We start from the raw sequence: 14,692 nt of genomic DNA on the forward strand, positions 1-14,692 counted from the left end.
CAACAGTTCTCTTCATTCCTGAAACCGCGAGAGATCAATCAACCAGGCCACATATAGAAAAAATTAGTAATAACAACAGTCTCTGATACATTATTTAGTCCACAACTATCTACAGAGGGTTTATAAAGAGTTTAGTGAAGCATTTACAAACATTTGTATTAGATGGCTTAAAAAGTGTTGTGTAACACTTTACACAAAGGCTCATTTTATTGATATTGTATATTATTTTTAATTAACAGTATTTTACATTATTTATTAATCTAGTTAAAAGTTCATTTGAACTCTTTCCCCGCCATTGACGGACATTTCCGGCTTTCCACTGTTATACAGTAGGGGGTGCTAGGACACCTTCTGACAGAGAACATTTGTTCCCTTTTGAGAACGGTCACTTGCGTAGCTAATACGCAGTGGGGAAACTCCTTTCCTCGAGAAATATTGAAGCCTATTTTAAAATGCAGTGCAGCTGCACAGCGAACGCAGCAGAGCGTCTAGCTCGCCCATTGGCTGTGCTGCGGCAACTGCACATCCTGCAATCCTCTGAAGCGCAAACCAATCAGATGACTTTGTGCCAGAGCACGTCAGAGCCCGCCAGAATGGGCGTGGCTTATGGCTATAGCAACAGGAGGAGGAAAGAGAGAGGGTCTGAGACTCGCTCTGGCCGGACCGCCCTCGAAAAGAGCTCATCTAAATCTCCTTGCTCCCTGTTTAGCACAGGTGGCTGGGGATTTTCCTATTGTAGTCAATGGGCCCGTTGCGCTGCAAACAAATGGTGTTTTTACAGCGACCCAAGTAAAGCACAAAAAGAGTGTGTTTCAAACACACAACACCCGGGTAACCGGTCCCCCTTCTCTAGACGGCCCTCCCCCAGTTGTCACTCTATCTCTGTCCAACCGGGCCAAGGCCTGTCAAGCCAGCCCCATGGAGAATATGTGCACAAAACACAAGGGTATTAGGTCCCCTTATGCTATGTGGCCCAGCCCCATGTTTCATTCAAACCCTAGCCACAAGGGCAGAGGCCTGTCAAGCCATCCCCGAAGTGTCGAACTGGGTTTTGAACATTATACTCGCTCCAATTCGCTCGCAGACCCCCGCAATTTCAGGCGGTCATCGAGACATCTGTGAAAAGCAACGCGGCTCACGTGCTTCGCACCAAAGTACAAATTCTGCAAGCAAAAGGGGCGATAGAATTAGTCCCCCCCACGCTGAGCCGATCAGGGTTTTACAGTAGCTACTTCCTTGTACCAAAAAAGGACGGTGGTACCCGCCCCATTTTAGAGCTGAGACATCTGAACAAAGCGCTCATGAGATGGCCATTCAGAATGATAACTACCAAACAAATCCTCACGCAGGTTCGCCCGGCGGATTGTTTTTTTACGGTGGATTTGAAAGACGCTTACTTTCATATTCAGAAAACGCCCAATCACAGGCCATTCTTGAGATTCGCCTTCAAGGGGCAGGTTTATCAATACACGGTTCAACCGTTCGGTCTGTCCCTGGCACCCCGGACATTTACGAAGTGCATGGACGCAGCGCTTTCTCCCCTCAGGCAACAGGGAGTGCGAGTGCTGAACTATCTCGACGACAGGCTCATTATGGCTCAGTCAAAGACCGAATTATTGACACACAGATCCATGCTCCTCAGCCATTTTGAATGCCTGGGGCTCAGAATCAATTTTCCCAAGAGCAAACTGTTACCTAGCCAGAACGTAACCTTTCTGGGCACAGTTATCGACTCAACACCAATGAGAGCTCGGATCACACCAGAGCGCGTTCTCTCTATCCAACAGCTGATAGCCTCCTTCAGGGTAGGTGCGGGCACACCCCTCAGGAGGTTTCAGAGGCTTCTCGGTCTCATGGCCGCAGCATCGTCAGTACTCCAGCTGGGATTACTGCAAATGTGCCCCCTTAAGCACTGGCTAAAGTGCCGTGTCCCAGCCCATGTGTGACGGTCAGGACGCCTGCACGTTACGGTGAACCCGCGCTGCATAAGAGCTCTGGTCCCCTGGAAAGCCCAAAACTGGCACCAGTCGGGCGTGACCATGGGTGTGGCCTCCAGGAGGAAGGTAATCTTCACAGACGCCTCCAACCAAGGTTGGGGGGGCGCTGTGCGAAGGCAAGCCTGTCTCTGGCCTCTGGTTGAGCCCGGAGAAGAGCTTACATATCAACTGCCTGGAAATGAGAGCAGTTTGAGAGGACACTACGTCTTAGTCCGCACGGACAATGTGTCAGTGGTGTCCTATATAAATTGTTAGGGCGGCATCAGATCGGGCAACCTGTATGTCATGGTCAGAAAACTCCTCCTTTGGGCACAAGCCAACCTGCGCTCTCTGAGGGCTACTCATGTCCCGAGTGTCCAAAAATTGGGTGCGGAAATGCTATCTCGAGACAACACTCCCCCAGACAAGTAGTCTCTCAACCCACAGACGATTCGTCTGATATGGAGTGTATTCGGCAAGGTAGAGGTCGACCTCTTCGCCTCGGAAAGCAACACACATTGCGCAACGTTTTTTACGACGAACAGGGACAAGCTGGCCCATTCCTGGCCCAGACGCCCTCTATATGCATTCCAGCCAGTCTCTATGATCCCTCAGGTCATCAGACAGATCAAAGAAAGCGGATGCCCAGTCCTCTTAGTAACCCCCTCTGGAAAGCCCAGGTTTCCGGAGCTGGTGCAGATGATGGACATTGTTCCCTCGCCGGTGCCAGTGAGGAGGGATCTCGCAGGCGAACGGGACGACTTGGCACCCTCGCCCCGACTTATGGGCCCTCCATCTGTGGCCCCTCAACGGGTATCCTGGGACCTCCCAGAAAAGGTCTTGAAAACCATCACTGAGGCGAGAGCACTGTCTACCAGGTGCCTCTATGCTCTGAAGTGGTCAGTATTCACCAGCTGGTGCACAGCTAGGGACCTCGAGCCCCAGTCATGTAAGTCGTACTCTCCTTCCTACAAGAGCTTCTGGATGCGGGTCGCTCCCCATTCAAGCTCAAAGTGTATGTGGCAGCCATAGCACCTTACCATGCTCCTGTGGCTGGCCAGTCACTGCGGACGAACGACCTCATCGTTCGTTTCCTTAAAGGAGCCATGAGGATGAATGTATTTATATAATGTATTTATTATGTCTATGTGTAATAATGCGATCATCAACATTAAACAGCATACTGCCGAATGAAATGAAAACTTCCGAATGAAATATCGACCCAGGAAGTGGTTAGAAATGTGAAGCTTTGGGGGTGTTGATGGACTCGATCTAATCCTTCTGTTTTCAACATTGTTGTGAATCCGATCCAGACGTAGTTTTTGACAAAAACGCCATTTTCTCAGCTTTTTACTCAAAATGTTGCTTTCTAATGAAACATACTCACATTAAAGTGTCGATAAAAAAATAATGCATGAAGCTAGAATAAAACGTTTTTTCTGTTTGTTTTGTTTAAAAGCAGAGGGTCTGTTCTTTCTTTTGATTTTTTTTTTGCATGTTCAGATGTTTATACAACAAAATATTCTGGGGGCCGTGAAACGTTTGTAAAAATGGTCAAAAATGCTGGCGGTGGCTGGCAACTTTTTTCAAAAACACTGGCAGGGAAAGAGTTAATTATACTAATAATTTATTAATGTTAACAAATTGAACCTTATTGTAAAGTGCTTTCAGTACAATCTAAATATTATTCATATGCATTGAATATATTATTCATTTAATATAATAAACTTTACCATTTTTACTATTAACTAAATTGATTTAGAAATTTTAAATAAACCCTTTACAAATCCTTCACCCTAGCAACCTAAAGACTTGCGAAACAGAAACATCCTTTTCGCAAAAAATCTTGAATCTATGGTTCAAAAGTTTGGGGTCCGTAAGATTTTGTAATGTTTTTGAAAGAAGTCTCTTATGCTCACCAAGACTACATTTATTTGATCAAAATACAGTAAATACAGTAATATTGTTAAATATATTATTGCAATTTAAAATAACTGTATTCTATTTTAATATATTTTACAATTTATTTATTTCTGTGATGGTAATGCTAAATTTTCAGCATCATTACTCCAGTCTTCGGCGTCACATGATCCAAATCATTCTGATATTTGGTGATCAAGAAACATTTCTTATCAATGTTGAAAACGGTTGTTCTGTTTAATATTTCTGTGGAAAGTAAATTGTTTTTTCATGGGTTTTTTATGAATAAGTTCAAAAGAACAGTATCTATTTGAAATAAAACAAAATATTTGTAACCTTTACTGTCACTTTTGATCAAATTAATGCATCCTTGCTAAAAAAAAAAAAACCTTTCAAACTCCAAACTTTTGAACAGTATAGTGTACTTTAAAACGTACATAATTGCACAAACTTTGTTTAGAAATGCTGCACAGTAGTTTCCTAGAACAAAAGTATTCAACTGGGTCTTTAGGTTCAGCACATCAGCAGATTATCTACACAATCAGAATTTAATCTCTGACAGAGTTAATACTGGTGTCCTATGAGATGCGATTAGATGCCTGGGAACTTAGAGAACCCTCAGTTGAATAGCTCTGTTCTAGATCGCTTGGGATCTGAGAAAGAAAAGCTAGTCTCAGATGATAAGAGGAAAAAAGCAACCGCTACTGACATCCACATTAGAGGCGGATGACTACAGACGAGGAAATAAATGAAGCACGCAAGCTGCCGATCAGTTTCATCTAAAGCTCTACAGCACACACAGGCAGGAAGTCCAATCTGAGAAGTCACACACTGCTTCTGGTTCACCTGGGGGTCGTTACCTTGGCAGCGGCCTGCTCCTCTTCCACACCATCCCCAATTACAACATACACTACCTTCCTGCCAAACCTCTGCATTACGCGCTCAAAGCAACTCTCTTTGCCTGCAACATAAACAAGGTGAGAGGTCAGAGGCTTGGGGTCAGAGGTGAGATTTTACCTGGCTGGCTGCATGCTCCTCATCGCGCCCATCGCCAATCACAACATACGTTATGTTAGTGCCAAACCTGGATACTATACGTTCAAAACAGCTCTCTTTACCTGCGGAAACAAGGCATAGACTTATCACACACTAACAAGCACACACTCGGAACAGAGCCAGCTGCATTAGACTACCTGATTATTTGAGAGCAGAAAGAAAAAGAGAGTCTTTTTTCCCATTTGAAGAAAAAAAAAAGCTGCATGGATTCAAACCAACAGTCCCTCTTGCACACAGACAAACCCTGACTTCACAAACATTTTGTTCTTACGGTTAACCATGACAGTGAGCATGAGATTTGTAATTGTGCAGAATCAGGCTTTGGGTCAACAGCACAGCTTTTGGTATTTTGCATGTTGGTGTTATTAACTTAAATTGTGTAATGTCAACATAAAAAGAAAGCAAAAAAATTTACAAATAACATTTAAATTTAATTTTATTGATGTTTTTTTTAAAAAGTACAAAAACATTTAGATTTATATATAAATTTATATAGACATTTAGATAATTTATATAACATTTAGAATAAATTAAATTTTGTAGTGGCAACATAAAAATAAATCAAAAAAATGTACAAATAACATTTGGATTTTATTTTATGGTTTTTAAAATAAAAAGTATAATAATAAAATAATAATAGTAATAAAAAGCTTTATATATATACACACACAATATATATAAATATATATAAAAAAAAAATATATATATATATATATATATATATATATACACATTTTACATTGGTAAAATTGGTACAAATTACATTTTAAATTAAAGAGAGAAAACAGTACAAATAACATTTAAATTAAATCGAACTGATACTGTCCTTTTCTTTATTTAAATTAAATTAATTTGAATATATTTTAGCTTTAGTAATTAGTCATGGAATTATTTAAGAAACCAATAGCAGATTTTTCAGAGTTCAGATTTAAAATAAGAAAGGAAAAGCCGCTGTATCTGTATTTACACAGGAATCACAATCACCGGAAGCAACATATCAGCTCAAATAGGCTGTTTCAGAATAGAGATTGGAATAAACCCACTGTGAATGAAGACGGCTGTTTATGAAGAAGCGGAACGAAAGAAGAACTTAACGCTGGCAGATGATGAGAGATCCGCTAATCAGAATCAATTCCACATGAATAGACAGAGAGTGAATGGGAATGCTATGACCAGGTCACCCCTGTTTTGATTTATGATTTAATGCGAGCCAAAGCATGTTCCACAAACACACACACACACACACACACACACACACACACACACACACACACACACACACACACACACACACACTGAACTCTACTTTACCCCTGACTGCAGAAAAAGAGTATGGAAATAAAACATGATGAACCCAAGGTGAAGTCTGCTGTATGGACCTGTGTAACAGAACTCACCTATTTTGGTTGCGCTGTAAATGTTTTCAACAGGAAACACAGAGCCCAGGCTATACAACAGCACCTTAGCGAGCGCAGGTATTAACTGTGTCGTTGTCACCAAGACGTTGACACAGTTACTCCTGTGTGTGCATGTGAGAGAGAGAGATTGTTTTTTTTTGCTGCGTAAGCTTTAGTCCTTAATGGTAGAGGCTGATGATGCTGAAGAGACAGACCTGGAGCTGATGATTGACAGGGACTTGAGCGCAGTGGTCAGCCATGAGTCCGTGAGAGCCTCAACCTCTGCCCTCAGCTGGAGCCACGCCTCTCTCTTAGCCGGCCCCAGCAACCCTAAAAAAGATCATGAACAAAACCACACATTCATAACTAGTGCGTGTTTTATGGCATGATATATATGGGAGAAACCTGGAGTTAATAATGGGTGCAATGCAGATCGTTCATGAATTAACCATTAGGGTTAAGATTTGAATGCTTAACCATTAAATTATCAAAACTTAACTTTAAAAAAAATCAACAAGATATTACTACATTTAATAGCATTTTGTTAATACTATGTCAGAACATACTATATTTAGAATCTGACGATGAAATCAGTGCAGGTCTGGTCATTTTCTGTCACAACTTAAAAAATCAGATGATGTTGCATTGTGGGATTCCACAATGGTAGAAAAGCCATTACCCGAATGCTTGAATTATTATTCATAATGCTGAATACTTTAAGTTAAACTGTGTGATCCATTGGTACATTTGGAGCAGTGATGTTATTGTTAACTAAAATCAAAAATATAAAAAAAAACATTTTCGTTAATTGAAAGCTTAAATAAAACAAAATATTAGATAAATAACTGAAAATAAAGTAAAATCATTTGTTAAAAATGAATAAAAATGATAATAGAACAACAAAATTACTAACATGCAAACTAAAATTAAAACAGAAAATATGAAAATAAAAGACAATACAAAATATTAATAAATACTATAATATTATATAAATAATACGAAAATAGCACTGCTATCGAAATGTAGAATTAATCCTGTAGAAATGACTTTAAAGATATTTGTACCTGTAATCAAATCTCACCTCCCACATTGTTTTTGTAGGTGCAGTACATCTCCTTGACTCTTCTGTATCGGAAGGCTAACTTCCTCATCCAGTCGACTCCGCCCCTAACACCTGTTGCTAGGCAGAGACTTGCGCTTGTTGCAGCTGCATGGAAGCCATCAGTGGCAAAACTGTAAGTACTGTTGATAATAACAATAACAGTCTTGTTTTACGTACAAGTAAAATACATATTCAGTCAAATTTAAGGGCATATTCTGACAGCGGCATTGAATAAGTAATAGGTGTCTTTAAAAGTCAGAATAGTTTGAAATCAATTTAAACACGGTTTAATTAAACTATAATTTCCATTTAAATACTGTTATAGCAATTAAATTATAATGCCGTTAAACTCACCCGAGGTCCTGTCCATTATCATCTGAAGAGGCGTCATCAATGTGCACCTGGTCACACTCCTATTCAAACACATAGTGTGGTTACTACAGTTAACCAGCAGGGGGCCACAGAGTTACAAACACTCTGATTGAAAGAAAAATGATAAAACAAGTCAGACAAAGGGAAAGGAGTTTACTTACCTCTAAATCATTAAAAAATAAATGTGTATCAGCAAGATTGAAGATCATCTCCTCCATCCTTAAACCAAGAGTTACAGCCAGAGGAGGGTCCTGAGAATTTAAATATTAATTATTAGGATATTTTTACTTGATAACTCCTCATCATCATCATCAACGGCAGCAGCAGCAATAACATAGTTATTAGCTTAATTAAAGTAATAGACAATTTTCATTGGAGCGGTTTTGCTGTTGTCGGGACACTCGGTGTGCGTCCCTTGTTTTTTGGAAATTTTGAAGGAGTCAGGAGTTTTGGAAATTGCATCAGGAGTTTACATACTCCTGATGCAAAGGCTGTTCAAAAAGGAAAACGAATTTATTATGAAACATTTTAAAGTACTTTTTTTGTCAAAATTGAAGGCAGCTTTGAATGTATTGTAGAGAAAGCTATCCGAGAATGCACTGCAACACGCTCATCTCATCAAAATGGCAAATTGAGCGATTGTCAGTGTAAAGGCAGCTATAACTGTAAATGATTAAATATATTAAAGTTTAAATATATAAAATATATATAAGTTTGAATTAATATGCAAATAGATGTAAGACGGAGGACCAAACGCAATTCAGTATGCAAAAATGACAATGACATAATTGCTGCCAGTTACATTTTGAAGTCAATGAGAGAAGAAATAATAATTGAATAATAATTTTAATAACTTAATTTTAACCCTCATAATGCATTCCGATTTTGGGAGAAAAAAAAAAAACAATGCAAGTCTATCAAAAAAACATCATTATGTTTTTTTCCAGATATATGATTTTTTTTCAAGTATATTTATACAAAATATAACATTGATATATTAAAAAAAACTATATTACTGAAATTATCTATAAAAACAGAACAAATGCTAACCAGATTGTTGGAGGAATACCAATAAAATCAGTTTTTAAGAGTGCAGGTTTCATAGCCACTAATTCTGCAGTTTTGGCTCAATATCAACAAATTACACGTGAATTTTGCTTGTTGAATATAATGTTCCCCATTTCCATCAAATGATGACAGATTCTACACTTGTCTCAGAACATCAGACACTCTCACCCTTCAAACTACACACACACACACAGTGAAAGAAAGAGAGAGGGGGAGGGCACCCAGCTGTAAAAATCATCATATGTGATGGAGTTTGTTGGCTCAGAGGTGATTGGCTGAGACAGTGAACGAGAATAGAAAAGCACACACACAAAGTTAATGGCAAAACTGACAGAGATTGGAAATGATGATTCAACTGTTTGAAAATGTTTAAACTTAATCTAAGCATACGTTCAAAAATAATTGAGGTGATTTTTTTTTTCAGTCAAAATAAACAATTCAAGAAATACTGGCGTAGAGCTGCTTTTCCCACTTTTGAACTCTGAGGTTTGGTAATTTCACAATCTTTGCAGCGATTAACTCATAGATCGGTGTGTGCTTGTGTGCTGGCGCTTGAGCGTGACAGCATGTGCAATGTCTCTGATGGGAGTGCCCAAGAACGGAGGGTTTTCATCGTCACAGAGCCTGCAGAAATAGCCCCAGAGCCGTGAATAGCCGCAGCTGTCTCTATGTCTCTCACCAACTGAACGACAAGAAGTGAGGAAAGGTGCCACAAGAAGTCTGACGCTTCACACTCCTTGAGTCCGGCCGTCACAGTGCTAAATCTAATTACTCTGTGATCCTCTGCGCTCTGCTTATGACAGAAGCGCACAGTTGAGGGAGTCAAAATATAGGGTCAAGATTCAAATTTTACCACTGCATTCTGGAGACATAAAATGTAAAAAAGCATCTTTCAAAATTGTAAATAAAGCTTATTGGGGTACATTTTACAAGAAAATACTAATTCAGTGTATGAGGTAGCTTTATAGAGCAAGAAAAAAAAAAACAATCAGCTCATTTACAGGCACATATAAATGTTGATAATTAGGAGAAGTCGACTCATTATAAAAACCCAGTAATATAAGACAACCGAGGCAGAACTCTGTGTGCTGGTCGGTTTTGCTTTAACTATTTATTGCTATCAGATCACTGACACGAACTTACACATTGTCAGCTTACTAAGAATAATCAGGAATCGCAGGAGGACACTTACTATTACTATAGTGGAGGGAGGCGTGTGTTTAATGTGTGCATAGTACGTGTGTTTGCTCTCACCTTGCCATATTTCTGTGCATAGGAGCCTGTGAGGAGTGAGTGAAACACAATGATTGTCTCATCCAGATCCCAAACAAACACCCTCTGTAAAAACATGTTTGATCTCAGTAAACAAACAGTGATGACACAAGGATTAGGTAGTGAGAGAGTAAATTTACATTAGATGATTTAAGCATCTGCTTCAACTGTATGTACATTTATGAGGTTTGTATCCATGCATCCATCTTTCTATCTGAACATACCTCAAGATCACTGTCAGGTGGTGGGGAGGGGTTGTTCTTTCTGCCCCGCCCTCTTGCTTTAGCCCCGCCCCCTCGGCACGCCCGGTCCTCCATCTCTTTGATAGGTGTGGATGGGCTCTGCCCATCCTCAAACTCAGCTGCACATGGATAACCAAGAAACATTTATGAGATGGATTAAGGCCTGGTTTTATAGACAGGGCTTGGATAGTTCAATTAGGGCAGTAGCTTTTATAAAGGTGCCTTAGAAAAAAACATTACTGGTGTGCATCTTGAGACAAAACAATGACACTGACATGTAGCTTTCAGTTAAAACAGCTCAAACATGCATTTTAGTCTGGGACTAGTCTTAAGCATTGTCCGTGAAACCGGAGGTAAAGCTTTTAAAAAGATTGGTCCTTGGCTTAAATATGCATGTTTGTGCCATAACCAAAAAGTTAATAATAATAAAACTTTTATTAATAAAAGTTTTTTTAGTTTTTTGACGAAAATTCCACCTTAGATTTTATATTCAGATAATGCTTAAATAAAGATAAGGATTTGCTCTCACAGCATTTTATTTTAATCAGGAGATCTAAAATGGCAATGCTTCTATATGTACATTTTCAAGTTTGTTTTTTATTTTAGATATTTCAAGAAAAACACACATTTTACATGAGTCATGAAAGTGGAAAACTGGCACGTCTGATAGAGTATAGTGTGTGTGCGTATGCGTGTGAGCAAGTTTACTGTAATGAGCTCTGCTGAACTGCAGCCAAGCTAAATCACTGAGAAATGCAGCTCTAGGACCCCACTGAATTTTGGGCCTGCTGGACAAAACCCCCAATCACCATCGCTCTATCTAACATAATCAACAACTACAGTACACGACAACTTCGTGCCAAAAGCCCTGTACAGAACATTTTAACATCCATTCTAACTTTCAACTGCGTCATTTGCTGCTCTATTGGAATGATTAACCTTAACTACAATGGCAATTTTCCCAAGTTTGACAAATAACAGACAAGAATTTAGGATGTAACATTTTATTTTTACACTTTCTGAAGAAAACTGCCTGTGCAAAAGTTGCTGCCATGATGCTAGGATTGGTGCCAAGCCATTGCTAAGAGGTTGCTAGGGTTTGGTTTGCAGATGCTTACTGGCTCAAGTGAAAGAGAAAACTTGAAACTGATTTGTGTTTACCTGGATTCAGGTCAGCTGCTTGCCCTGTGATGATGGGGGTGGAGTCTTGCAGCTGATAGGTGGAGACTGAACCTGTGCCGTCCAATGAGCTGTTAGATGTCATGTAGGAACCGTAGGAGGAGGTGGAGTAATACTGAGCATACTGATTCTGCCCAAAAGTTGTATAGGATGGATATTCCTGCTATAAACAAACAAAAACATATATATATTACAGATGGATGTTAACCCTAAACATTTAAATGCATAAAACAAGTTATTTTAAAATTTAAATATATACAATAATACTTTTTCTTTTCATCAATTACAAACCTGAAAACTGACTGGAAAGTATACAGGGTATTCTTAATTCAGGTTGGTGAAATCATGTTTCAAAATGTATAGGATTTAATCATCAAAACATATGCTGTCTACTCTAAAATAAGTTCATGAGTTGTTTTATGATTATTTGAATGTTTAAATGTCGCTGAAAAACCTTTAATAGGCTGTTTAATGGCAAGTTTCATTGTGACAACGTACCCAATACTAGTGTGATGAGTTTGAAGCCCACTATTGGGGTATGTTGTCACAAAAGGTCAATGAATAAACTTTCTTTTTTACCCTAAGCAATAAAGGTGGAAATATTCAATAACTTTTTTGTAGCCAATATACAGTCAGTCTACCCTGAGAAATAAACCCTGACAACTAGCCCCGCTCTCCCCTATAATTTAGCGAAATGTGGAAAGAATATAGGTTTTATGTTCTTCTTAAATTAATGAACAATAAAGAGAGAGGGAGTTTATCAGGGGAACAATAAAGAGAGAAAAAGACAAAGTAATAGGACTGGAACTCACAGATTTCTGGCCAGCTTTTATCACTTCTCTTGTATCTTTGAAAGAGTTTTACATGCACAGACACAGAAGGATCTCTTACGGGAGATGACTCTAAAACTGTCACTGACTCACTCGCTCAAGAACATGGACGCTGCAGTAAAACGCTCTCAGCGAAACTCCACTACTGCTTTCACTCTCTCATTTCATCCTAATTCCGCTTACTCCTTCATTTCAACTATCGCCAGAACCTCACTTTGTTTACACAGCTAAATTCATCAGTGGGAGTCTGAGTGTAGTTGGGTCCTTTTCTTTGGCAGTACTTTTAATCATAAAAGTTTAAGGAAACTTTAAGTCCTAAAAGCATAAATTCTCTCAGATGAAAGATGGCGACATGTTTTCAGAGGCCTGGGCTGTTTTAAAAAAGACCGTCGGTCCTTTGCTGAACTCTGACGTTATGATTGGTGTATGTGTGCGTTCATCTGTGCACGTGTGGCTGTACCTGTTGTGTGAAGTTGCCTGGATTGGAGTTGTTGGAAGCGTAGAGACCAGGAGAGGTTGTGAAACCTGACCCTGCTGAGAGAGAGAAAATCCAGTGTAGTCAACGTCAAAATAAATGTGTTTCGTGATGTTGACTAACAGATAAAAAAATAATAATAATTTGTGAAACACCCCAACAAAAGTGAAACACCCAAATAGTTAAATAATAAGAGAAAACACTGTCCTTAATTACTATCACGTTGTTCCAAACCCATTATTTTTTCTGAAGTACACAAAAGCACATTTTTTTTCTTTAAGAATATCACCAGTGTTATTTATGTATTTATTTATATACTTTTATAGTTTTTATGAATATTTTGAATTAGCTTTTATTTTAATGTATTTTAAATTATATTTTAGTTTATTATTTAGTCAGTTTGTTATATGCTTTTTCCATTCTTATTCAGTTTTTCTTATATAATTTATTTTAGCTTTTATTTATTTACAGTAATTTTTCCAGTAATTTTAGTGATTCAAATTAAATTGATTTCATTTAGTTTAAGTTTTTTGTCTAATATAATATTATTTCAGCTTCATTTCAAAACTATAATTTTAGTTTTTGTTAATGATAAAAAAAACCTGATTATCACGTTGAGAATTCAAAATAGTATGTCACATTTAGTTACATATGTTAGAGCTAATCAAAAGGCATCAAATCTAAACTAGATGCAATCATTTGGTTTTTATTTTTTTATCTTGACAGCTCCTGGTCACTATAAACCAGTTGTTTAGCAAGAGCTGCATAAAGATTCTCCAACAATGTCTACTTTTATGTGCCTTGGGTAAATAATACATTTATAATGTAAATAATGACAACATTTTTACATTAGCTCCTTTAAATATGTGTGCACCCACGTGGCGTGTATCCACAAAGCAAATCCTTAGATTATTTTATACCTAATCATTATTTTTGTTACATAACAACTGTATCTTCTAGCACAAGGATGGTAGGATGAATTTGCTCAATACAATGATTTCAACTGGAAATTTGTGTCCTTAGTTTTTCTTTATTGACCATTTTATAAAAGCAAATCAGTATTTGAGGTTGTGAAACATTATTAATACAGTTACAGTCTCTTGCATAAATATGTATCTAATATGCATATTCACCTGGCATCTGATAGGGTGAGTAGGCTGTCTGTCCGGGCTGAGGGGTGGTAAAGCCAGGGCTGTAGCTGAGCCCTGATTGGAGGGTTGATTGGGTTTGTGACAACCCTCCTTCTGTCTTTATGCCTGGTAACATCACCCCCAAATCTGTAGCTCAAGATCAAAAGAGTAGACCTGTCAATCAAACTGGAGTGATAATAAAGGCCTTTTCACATAATCTGTAATAAATACTAGACTATAAATAATGATCATCACACAACCACAAACAATAAACAACATGCATATATGTCATCCATCAGCGTGTAAACATTGGTAAAGGATCTACCATAGGTAGAGAGGCTGTAGGGTGGAGTAGTTTGAGAGTAGGGCGTGTAAACTGTCGACTGCTGCATGCTACTGAACTGCGATTGGCCCGTGTAGGCTGACATGGGAGGAGCCACGGGAGTAGACAGGATATGGGGGTAAGGCCTGCCAATCAAACACAAAATCAAAACATTCAGCTTTCATTTGAGTAGATCAAGGGTCAGCAGCCTTTTTGACATCAAATGCCATTGTTAATTTTTCTTGTTCATCACTGTGCTGTTTTTGTTTTGTATGTACAAATATAAGTCAAAATGTGAAGGTGTCTTACTTTGAGGGGTAAAGAGGAGGTGAATACTGGTGAGCCGGCCGG

The 14,692-nt window shown here is 38.6% G+C and overlaps 1 protein-coding gene across 36 annotated transcripts in view; it reads right to left on the minus strand.

Moving 5' to 3' along the window:
• The window catches only part of eya4 (EYA transcriptional coactivator and phosphatase 4), a 39,590-nt gene that overhangs the window by 1,023 nt on the left and 23,875 nt on the right, over positions 1-14,692 (minus strand). For 3 of the 36 annotated variants that reach the window (XM_077218277.1, XM_077218288.1, XM_077218268.1), the window contains 13 exons: positions 14,651-14,692; positions 14,345-14,487; positions 14,023-14,172; positions 12,875-12,948; positions 11,567-11,747; positions 10,388-10,524; positions 10,146-10,229; positions 7,985-8,074; positions 7,806-7,864; positions 7,431-7,591; positions 6,565-6,679; positions 6,350-6,471; positions 4,757-4,857 (listed from right to left, as the gene is read on the minus strand). The exon at positions 14,651-14,692 is cut by the window's right edge and continues 25 nt beyond it. In XM_077218277.1, coding sequence (XP_077074392.1) covers positions 4,757-4,857; positions 6,350-6,471; positions 6,565-6,679; positions 7,431-7,591; positions 7,806-7,864; positions 7,985-8,074; positions 10,146-10,229; positions 10,388-10,524; positions 11,567-11,747; positions 12,875-12,948; positions 14,023-14,172; positions 14,345-14,487; positions 14,651-14,692 — 1,459 coding nt within the window. Of the gene's footprint in view, positions 1-4,742; positions 4,858-4,913; positions 5,015-6,349; positions 6,472-6,564; positions 6,680-7,430; positions 7,592-7,805; positions 7,865-7,984; positions 8,075-10,145; positions 10,230-10,387; positions 10,525-11,566; positions 11,748-12,874; positions 12,949-14,022; positions 14,173-14,344; positions 14,488-14,650 lie in introns of all 36 variants that reach the window. The other 33 variants (XM_077218281.1, XM_077218273.1, XM_077218291.1 and 30 more) reach the window with 17 other exon arrangements.

Source organism: Siphateles boraxobius, unplaced genomic scaffold (genome assembly GCF_051911475.1).
Source record: "Siphateles boraxobius isolate OS27281-9 unplaced genomic scaffold, OSU_SipBor_1 77, whole genome shotgun sequence".
Classification (NCBI taxonomy): Eukaryota; Metazoa; Chordata; class Actinopteri; order Cypriniformes; family Leuciscidae; genus Siphateles; species Siphateles boraxobius.